General features: G+C 38.8%; 1 protein-coding gene across 1 annotated transcript; it reads right to left on the bottom strand.

Annotated features, from left to right (window-relative positions):
- LOC128102149 (putative olfactory receptor 5AK3) lies at window positions 1–930 on the bottom strand. The gene has a single exon (XM_052725688.1). The coding sequence runs from the start codon at window positions 928–930 to the stop codon at window positions 1–3; it is 930 nt and encodes a 309-aa protein (XP_052581648.1).
- Between the last annotated feature and the right edge of the window lie 10,043 nt (window positions 931–10,973).

Below are 10,973 nucleotides of genomic sequence, written 5' to 3' on the forward strand. Positions count from 1 at the left end.
CTAGAAACATTTGTTTCCTAGGTGCCTCAGGGCTTCTATTACATCCTGGTTTCTTAGGCTGTAGATGAGGGGGTTTAACATGGGAATCATAATACCATAGAACACAGAAGCCACCTTCTCCTGCTCTTGAGATCTGTTGGTCCCATGAAGTACATACATGTAGCAGACTGTTCCGTAGAATATGGTGACTGTGGTCATATGGGATGCACATGTGGAGAAGGCCTTTTTCCTTCCTGCAGCAGAAGACATCCTTAGGATGGCAGCCAAAATGTATGTGTAGGAAAAGATGACAACAGACACAGAGAAGGCTAAGTTAAAACCCACAAAAACTGTCAACAGAACAATATTAATGTCAATACTGGAGCAAGATAGGGCAAGAATTGGTGGTACATCACAGAAAAAGTGATTAATGACATTGGATTTGCAAAAGTTTGATAAGAAAGTAAAACTTGTATTTACAGAGGCATTTAGGAAGCCCATAGTGTATGAACCAAGAAGCAGTAGAATGCAGAGTCTCTGGGACATGATGACAGGATAGCGCAGTGGGTAACAGATGGCCACATAGCGGTCCACAGCCATAGCAGCTAGGATGAAGCAGTCACTGGTTATGAACGTACCATAGACATATAACTGCATTGCACATCCAGTGAAGGAGATGGATGGTTTCGTGCTCACAAAATTCTGCAGTGTCTTGGGAGTGATGGCAGAGGAGTAACAAAGGTCAACAAAAGCCAAGTGCTGCAGGAAAAAGTACATGGGAGTGTGCAGGGAAGAATGAAGTTTGATGAGCAGGATCATGCCAATGTTGCCCACTAAGGTGGCTGCGTAAATCACTAGGAATACCACAAAGAGGATGTGCCAAAACTCGTGTTGACCAGCAAATCCCAGGAGGATAAATTCAGTCACTTTGGTGTCATTACTGTGTTCCATGGTTAGTAGAAATCCAATATCAGCTGAAAATTGACAAAGGAAAAAAAGCAGAGGAACAAAAAACCCTTTTTGATTTGTTTTTAGAAATGTTATAATGTTTGGTTTCATAATGGTTTCTAAGAATTTTTTTATGGTTTTTGAATGTATGCATTTGTGGGTGGCTGTGTGTGTGTGTATACCGCAGTTCAACCTTGGGTATCATTCCTCATATGCCATCCACCTTGTTTTTAGAACAGAATCTCACACTCAGAACTTGTTAGGTCCACTATGCAGACTGGCTAGTGATCCAGAAATCTTCCTGCCTTGCCATGCTGGGTTTTCTTTCAAATATGTACCATCGTATCTGACATTTTTCTTATTAATGTGCTGGGGATATGAGCTTACTTTACTGATTCAGCTATTTGCTCAGCTTCTGCAAGGATGTTCTCTATGATATATTTAACTTAGAATTTAAATACCGATCCTTGGTACTTGGATGATTTCAATCACCCTTTGGGGAAATTGCCATTACGTTTTCAGCTTGTCATTTCTATTCATATATCAATTAAGGTTTATGAAAATATGCTTATTTCATTTACAAATTGTTCCTCTTATGCTATACATTTTAATTAAAATTCTGTTCACCCATGTCAAATATTGTATATGGGAATCTCAACTTCCATGTGTAGTTCTGTATGACCTTGCTCAATTTCTGTGCACGTATTCATCTTCTCTCTCTCTCTCTTGCTTGCCAACTGTTCTTTGGCTTCTGTCAATGTGCTTACTGGAGTATCCATGAAAAACTGATTGTTTTCTTTATATGATTTGCAAAAATTCATGAAAACCAAGAGAAGATGTCAACCTTGTCAAAATTCTTTAACAGTTTTATGTAAGAAAATAATTTCCTGTTCTTACCTCATCATAGATGTATTAGGTAGCATCCATAGCCTGATGTTCCTCCATACACCACACACTTCAGTAGCTTTGCCTCATGTCTCTCATCTCTCAGCATTCACCTGTGTCCTTTGCTAGTGATGAGAAGATTGGCTACAGCTTGTATCTGTGTCAAATAACCCACTGTGAAAATTTCTCAGGGACATGTTCCTAGAAACAAAATTGCTGTTTTTGGAGGTTGCATCACACATTTAATATACCGAACATTGTTAGTGCACATTGTTTGACAGATACCTCTGTGTTCATTGCCGCTGATGTGTGTGCTGGTTCTCATACCCTCATGAAGTTGATATTTATCCTACATTTTTGTCCAAGAAAACAAGTACCTGGTAGTATTTTTTCACTGCCTAATAATGTGATTATTTGATAATGTTCTTAGATTTTTAGTTTTTTACTTTTCAGTAAATTGCTTGTGATATATGACAGTGTTTTGAGTAAGTAGCATGTGTACTTACTTAATAAAATAGTTTTGAATTCATAATGACATGACCTTTTGAGCAACAGTTTTTAAGATCTAAGGAATAAAAAGAAACATCCAATAGCCATGTATGGGGTCTATCTATTCTTGAGGTTTTCCTCAGTGTGACATTCCTCCGTCTACGGTGGGGTATCTGCTAATCAAATCAATGATGAGGAGAGAATGGCCAATCACCTGAGTATTCTGAACAAGAGTTGCTTCTAAAACTTCATTTAAAGTCAGAATTGTACAAGGTTACAGAGACTCACTGACCTGGGCTTGAGTTCCCACCGCTTTGGAAAGACAGAGGACATTGCCCTCTCCAGTTCAGTTTCTTTCCTAGTAAGATGGGATCCCAGAATTACTTAAGACAACATGTTGACTGTAGCACCACTTATGAGAGTAAACATTTGGAAACAAGTTTAACTAAACCATAGTGGCTCAGAGTGAGATAAACATGTATACTTATGGAAAGGTACCCACATCATAATGCACAATGAAGAAAGCATTTCCAAATGTGTTTCATATGCTTTCACTTTTTTTTTCCATTTTCTTTATTTCCCTACAGACAAATTCAGGAAAAATACAAGCCAAATTTTGATGATTATTTTGAGATAAATAGAGAAGATTAAACTTATAAGCTAATTTACTTTATTTATTTATTTACGAGACAGAGTCTTTCTATGTAGCTCTGGGTGTCTTGGACCTAACTATGCAGACCAGGCTGACCTTCAGTTTATAACAATCCTGCTGTCTCTGCCTTCCAAGTGGTGAGATTACAGGTTACCTTTATATGCTAAAATAGCTTTAACTTTTTTTGAGAAGGAAGAAGGCAGCATCAAAGCTTGCTTTCTAGTAATGCTAGGCTGAAACAAACTCACTCACGTGAAGTTCCCACCACAGGGAACTCAATACTAACTCATGCACATGCAAGCAAGACACAAAGGGAGTTCAGATACATTCTGCCATTCAGTTGTTTGATGCTTTCTTAATTTTCATCATTCCTGGACAAATTAGTGCAATTCAGTTTCCTCACTCCATTTTCATAATGGCATCGGGGAGGAAATGACTCTTGGTCTTAAAGGTGGAACATTCTGGAGCTTTAGCTGGAACTGTTTGCCATACCATACATACCATTACCTGCTGCAATGATGCCCAGAAGATGGAAACCTCACTGGCTTTGCTTTCCTCTCACTACCTCTGCCTCCCGAGTTTCTGTCTGCAGTAGGCATGGGCTGATTGCCCATCAAGGCTTCTGAGTGTTTTCTGCTCATGAGAGAGTTCATAGCTAGGGCATAGGGGATCAGTATTCCCTTGAGAACCTGAGGTTCGAAGGACTGAGACGCAATTGCATAGACAATTTTCATAAATTGTATTTGCTGAATAAATTTTAAGTTACTGGATAGGCCATTTTCCCCTTTTATTTTCATTATGGAATTATTTTTTGTTTTCTTTTGTTCTGTTGCTTTTTTTTTTTTTTTGGTTTTTCGAGACAGGGTTTCTTTTATTTAACAATTATTTTCTTGTTACAAGTTAGGTTGGGCATCATTCCAAACACAGGACCAAGAAGCTGTGTTTAGGTCCAGATATAAAACTTTGCCAAGGTACTCATTTAAAAAACCATGGGATTCTGAAAAATATGTGTAAATATGACCTAAATATAAGGGTGAATGATAGACTTGGTGTGACATTAGAGATTCAGCTCTGTCAGAAACCTGCACACCAATTTCCATAGTGGCGGAACCAGCTCAGACTCCCACCCACAGTGAGGAAGTGGAGAGTAATGATGCTGATAATCCTTCAGGCAGTGCAGGAGAGAGACTGAATAAAATGTCTCCATGAGTTGCCCTGCAGAAGGTCATTTGTGAACCATATTGTATATAGTTCTTTAATGTCCCCTGCAGGAATGAGCTCTACTTTCCCGAGGTGTAACCCAGGTAAGCAATTCATCCACCCTTAGGTTTTCCCTATCTTCACTCCATTTTCTTCCCTGTTACTCTCTGTTGTGTTGGGTGAACATCTTCAGAAAACTTCGGTAAACTGAGCACTATGATAGAACAGATGACCCAAAATCTATGCCATTCTCGATAGCATCCTAAATTTCAGTGTCCTGATTCTTTACACTAATTAGTTGTGAATATGGGGTCCAAGAGAACCACTCATAAGTTTAAAGTCTCACACAATTCTTGTGAAGAGAATGCTGAAAATCTCCCTTTCAATAGGAAGTAGTGAGGTATTGGGGACTTATTATGATTAGATGAGGTCTTAAGATTGGGAGTCCAGTGAAAAGGACCTGTATCTACATGTCACATGAGAGTGCTTCCCTTTTCTGCTCTCTGAATGTGGAATGAAAGGTTGACAGTTTGCAACTACTTTACAGCCTTCGCCAGAACTCTCCCATGCTAGCAATGCAGTATCAGACTTCTGTCCTCCAGATTCGAGAGACATCATTTTGTGTTGTTACAAAGGAACTAAGCCCCCAGGAAAGTGCCATAATACAAACACAGTTTTATTACAGCAAGATGATAAAGTTAGAACCATCCCACAAGCTTCTTAGAGCAAAGTCTTAAAGGGAGGAATAGTTGAAAATTCCATCGTCTTCTAGGATACATTCCTCTCTGAATTAGGGTAATACATGGGGTGCGTTGCCGATCTCCTGAGCTTACCCTGATCTTTGGAGGTCAGAGTTGTATTGGGTATTGAAAATTTAGGTGTAAACCACTGCTAGATGACCAAATAATACTCCTCTATATCCAGTACATTTTGAATTTGGCCCAGAATATCCCAAACTACCATAATAAATCATTTTGTTAGACTGTGCAGCCCCCAAAGCCTCCAGGAAAACACCTTCTAGTAGCTGAGGGCAGAAGGCAAGATTTTTCTTTAGTTTAGTAAGTCTAATTCTTCACTGCATACCCCAAATACATAACCTTTACTTGCAACCACATCCAGGAACTGTAAACCCCTCCAGCCACAGAGTGGCCAGGCCCCTCCCCTAAGAACCTTTAACTGCCAGGTTCCACCCACAGAATACTCTAACAGCCCTAACTGCTGGACCCTGCCCCCACCCTACAGAGTAAAAAGCCCAATCTCAGGACATGAAATCCCACCAATCTCCACCCTGAAAAATTCCACCCTCTTCCCAAGAAACTCTCTATAAGCCCTGTATCCTGTCCAGTTTGCAACTTTTTCTCTCCTGAGCAGAGGCAGCCACCCTCCTGTTTTTTTCCCTCCCAATAAATCTCTTGTGTGAGGTTTGTTGTGCAGTGTGACTTTGTGATATTCCTTGGCTTCCGGCTGCCAGGATACCTTTCCATCTGAGCTGTAATGCATATAGGAATAAAAAGTAAGATGCATACTGCCCTAACCGTTACAGAAAATGGACGCAAACTGTTTACTTATGCTCACATTACCTTTCCATATAATCACAGTTCTCTCAGGTGTAAGAAATGAACTGCATATATTTTGCCATGGCAACAAAGACACTTATGAAAAGGTAATAAATTCCCAGTTTTCCCATTGTATGTAGCTCTTCTTTTCTCCGTGTCATTTCTACTGCAAACTGTTTGGTAAATGCTATAATATCTCTTTCCTTAAGGATGTGTTTACATTTTACAATTAGTACATGCTAGGAATAAGCTGATGAGTCTCTTATCTTAAGGGAGATTGAACTTGAGTGTTTTTCATAATTAAATCAATAGTAGGATGAGTCATAGTTGATCAGAATTTTAACTTAGTTGTCAGAGAGTTTATCCACAATATTGTCATCCATGAAGTATACCTTGGTGGTCAGATTTGCACTGGAATTTGACAAATAAGTAATCATTTGGAAAATGAGTGCAATTCTAGTGGATGCTAAGAACATTTTTAAATTTTTTATTTTAATTTTTATTATAAATTAAATTTATTAATTTATTTTATATCCTGACCTCATTTCCCCCTCCCTTTCTACCATTCCCTCCCTCCTCCCCCCATCCACTCTTCTTCCATTTCTGTTCAGAAAGTGGCAGGTCTCCTCTTGTATTAAGGCTGGGCAAGGCAACCCAGTATGAAGAATAGGTTCCAAGAAGTCAGCCAAAGCCTTAGAGACAGACTCTGCTTCCAACACTAGGGGTCCCAGGAGTAGATCAAGCTACACAACTGTCACACAGCCAAGCGATGGGTCTAGCTTGGGGAATCCTGTTGAAGAGAGGGAGGAAGGATTGTAGGAGCCGAGGGGTGGGATTGCAGGGTGAAGGTCATCACAAGGGAACCCACAGAAACAATTGACCTGGGCTCATAGGAGCTCCCAGACTCTGGACCAACAGCTAAGGAGCCTGCATAGAGTTGACTTAGGCCCTCTAATGTGCGACAGCTCTAAGATAGCTAAGAGCATTTTTGAGTGAGAACAGAACTACTAGAGAAAGCCTTGAGTGCCAGGATGACACTCCACACAGTGATGGTGTAATGAAGATAGTGATAGAATGATCTGAAGCCGTTTTCCTGACCAGCTACAACGCAGTGGGTTCTTATTTGGAGCACACTGCTTTTCAGGAATTCTAAAGCAGTTTGCCCAAACAGAAATGTTTTGTAAAGTTTTTGTAAAATGAACAAACTCTGGTAAAGTTTCAAGACCACCTATTTCTACATTATCTCACTTGCGACAGAAATGGAAAATGTTGGGCTGGAGAGATGGCTCAGCTGTTAAAGGCTCACCACCAACACCATAAAAAACAGGAAGTGTTTATTGTGTGGTTTTTCAAAGGTAATATTAGGCTAGAAATAAAGGAAAGGGCTAAGAAATGAAGAGATGAGTTTTTAAGTTCCATGAAGTGTAACAAACATGAAGCCAGCAGGGTAGAAGGGATAACTTGAATCAGAAGATGGTCTTAAAAATAAATACTTTTATTTCACACTCATATTTTTGCAATAATTTTAATCAAATTTATAAAGGACCTCTCTGGATTTAGGAAAGCGATTAAAGGAGAAAAAATTTAGATTCAATGCTAACATAATACAGATTTTTCTAGCCATTAAGATATATTTGGAAATACTTGAAGTAGTATTTTCTAAAGCTTACATATGCATATTGATATCCTCAATAGTCTTCACAAGGTCCTTCTCTACAATAGTAGAAGATACAGGTCAGAAATTCTATTCTAAGGAAAATGAGTTTCAGAAGAGGTCATTGAATATTTATACTTTATAAGATCTGGTATAGTAATGAAGTCAGGCATCATTTAAAAGCTCAGTGTTTTACATTTCATAATTATTGAATGTAATTGAACAATCATTGTAGTTGAAGTTTTCCTGGTCCCACCTGGCTCCCGCAGTCCCACAGTCATGCAGTCACTCAGACCCAAATGAACACACAGAGGCTTAATATTAATTAAAACTGCTCAGCCATTAGCTCAGGCTTACTACTGACTAGCTCTTACATTTAAACTCACCCCATTTCTATTAATCTATATGTCACCACGTTTTCCATGGCTTTACTGTCTATATTCCTTTTTCTCTCTTTCAAGCCTACATACATTTTTACACACAGTGTAAATCATTTAGAGTTTATTTCATCTGAATCTATTTTATTGTGAATCTATTGCTTTAAACTGCAGCATTCTCTGCCCACCTCAGCTTCCCAACATGGTGGAACTACATTTACAGCCAGCTCTGGGAACCATGCTCCCACAGACTCTGGGAAGTAGTGGGTCTATGCTTCCATCCAGCAGCATATAGCCCAGAATTTTTTTTTTTGTAGCAGAAGCTATATCCACCAGTCAGTGTGCTGTGTGGCTGGCAGATGCCACTGTATACAGTGGCAAGAATCAGTTATGCTGCACTCAAGCCCATACACTGGGAACCCACCATACTGTAGCTCAAGTCCATATGCCACAGCATCTCTGTACCTTGTTGTCTCTATATCTCAACCTACATGAGACATGAAGTTGAAAGCTTATTTTGGCTCCATTATTATACATTTAGAAGCCCTTTTTAAACTCTTTTAGGCCTTATGGAAATTCGAGAGCCCCATGGTGGTATGCCAAATATAGAAGTTTTCTCTGGTGTCCTGCCCAGCCCTGTGGTCCTGCAGCCCACTTATAGAATAATCACTCAGAAGCTTATATTAATTATAACTGTTTGGCCATAAGTTCAGGCTTACTACTGACTAGCTCTTACACTTAAACTCAGCCCATTTCTGTTAATCTATATGTCGCCACCTTTTCCATGGCTTTACCTGTGTGCCATTACATGTTGCCCCCTCAACTGTGGGCTGGTGTCTCCTGACTCAGCCTTCCTCTTCCTAGAATTCCCCTTGTCTGTTTATCCCAACTATACTTCCTGCCTGGCTACTGGCCAATCAGTTTTTTTATTTATCAACCAATCAGAGCAACACATTCACAACATACAGAATATTCCACAGCAAATCATAGCCATGATTTGATGTTGCAAATTTTATTGATGTATATCCAATCTAAAGGGACCTTTTCTCTATGTCTTTTTATAGCATGTTTTACCCTATTTCTTTCTATGCTGTAGATCAGAGGTTTCAACACAGAAATCACAGTACTATAGAATATGGAAGTTACTCTCAAATCCTCAGAATTAACTGTAAGTACCTATAAACTAGGTACTTACATAAAATACTACCAAGTGAAAGTCTCATGTGGAGAAGGTTTTCTTCTTTCCTCCAGTACAGGACATCTTGAGATTGGTGGGCATGTGTATTGGTGAAATTATTAAGGCCACTCCACGTAGTTAAAAGGAGATTTATTTAATGGCGTAACTTACAAGTTAAGGGATAGGTAGGTCGCGGGGTCTGGGGAAGGTGTATCGCAGTCTAGCAGTGTTTTCTGGAGCTCTGCTTGTCCCACCTTCACCGTCCAAGGTCCCGGAACCGAGTCAGAACACCGCCCATCCAGATCTCAGGTCTCCAGGCGCCTCCCTTGGCCCCACCTTGTAGGCGTGACAGTTGCCAAAGACTCAATGGGGGTTGGAACTTCCAGATCAAAGCTGGAATGGCTACCTACTATACATGTATATTTAGAGAAGGTAATGACCAACACAGTGAATGTCAAGTCAAGTTTCAAAGATAACAGCAAGTCTGAGGTTGGTATTAAAGCTGGAGCATAAAAGCTCACCAACTGGAAGAAATTCACAAAGAGAGCAATTGATGGTGGTCTTACAGCATGACTGAAAAAAAATGTAAGGATTGTGTGTACAGAGGAATTTGTTAGCCCATTGAAGTAGAAACTAGCTACTATCTGGATATAAAATTTTTAGAGACATGACTGTCAGTTAGTAAAATGGATTACAGATGGTCACATAATGGTCTCCTGCCAGAGCTGCCAAGAGGTAACAGTCTCTGGTTGCAAGTGTGCTATATACCAACATTTACATTACAATCCTCTATATGCTATGTATCTATCTTCTACCACAACTTTTGCAGTGTTGTGGGAGTGATGTCAGGTGTGTAATGTATCAATAAAGCCAGACGTTGTATCAACAAAGAAGTGCATGGGAATCTGATGTCTATAATCTGTGGTGATGAGGAGGATCATTCCATTGTTACCCACCATGGATGATATGTAGATGACAAAAAAAACCAATAAAGAAAACACAGTGAGTATCACATTGGACCCTAAATCCCAGAAGATTAAAGTCAGTGACTCAGTGATATTTCCACAAGTCACACTCCCTAAATAGAACTAGACAAGCAGCAAGACAAGAGAGAAATCTGTGACCTCTTTTGAGATAAAGATGGTCTTACCTTTCACAATATTTTGGAACTTAAAGTTTCCTGACAAGCATTATCTAGGAGGTTTTATGCTTTCTAAAGAGATTTTTAAAATATTTTTGATAGGAAATAATCATATAAACAGTGCATTTGAACTATGAATCCATTTGAAAATGAAGAACTCTTTATAGAAGAATATTAATTCAAAGAAACATAGATTCATACTTATTTTCTAATATATTAAGTGTGTATCTATATTAACATAGGATAATATTCAAATATGATTTTTGTACCTTTTCAATAGTTTCCAGTATTTCTTAGTCACTCATTATTTCTATGTTATATTCTTGGGTTTTGGAAAGGTGGTGAACACTGTCCTGTTAATCTTCCAACTAACTGCTCCTTTAATTGACTATTGATGTGGAAAAAGAATCACTAAAAGCGGTCTTACTCTTTTGTCTATATTGTCTGTTCTCCTGAATGTTGGGATTAAAGGTATGTACCATCATTCTAGACCCTTACAGAAGGCTTTTAAAAATTTAATTACAAAAATTGATAATCTCATACTCGTATACAATGCATATGATTCCATTAACCCTTAAAAGATGGGGAGAAATATCATAATTTTATTTTTTGAGTAATATTTCAAAAGAGGCTCATAAAATGTGTAAAGCATCAATACTTTATTCAGACACTTGGATGAAACTCACTAGTAGAGTACTTGATTAGAATGTGAGAAATACAGATTTACTTCTCAGCACTAAAGAAATAAGTTTATTTATTTGATAATTTAATTTTTTATAGTCTTTCATATTCATTGACAATCAAGGAATGTCTCTGTGTGACATGAACATTGGCCACATCTCCCTGAGATGACCAAGGACAGAGCCCAGTTGCCTTGCCTGTTGAGCCATGTTGACATGGAGACCAAGCTTTCCA

This window comes from Peromyscus californicus, unplaced genomic scaffold (genome assembly GCF_007827085.1).
Source record: "Peromyscus californicus insignis strain IS unplaced genomic scaffold, ASM782708v3 Scaffold_7__1_contigs__length_154581171, whole genome shotgun sequence".
In the NCBI taxonomy this organism is placed as follows: Eukaryota; Metazoa; Chordata; class Mammalia; order Rodentia; family Cricetidae; genus Peromyscus; species Peromyscus californicus.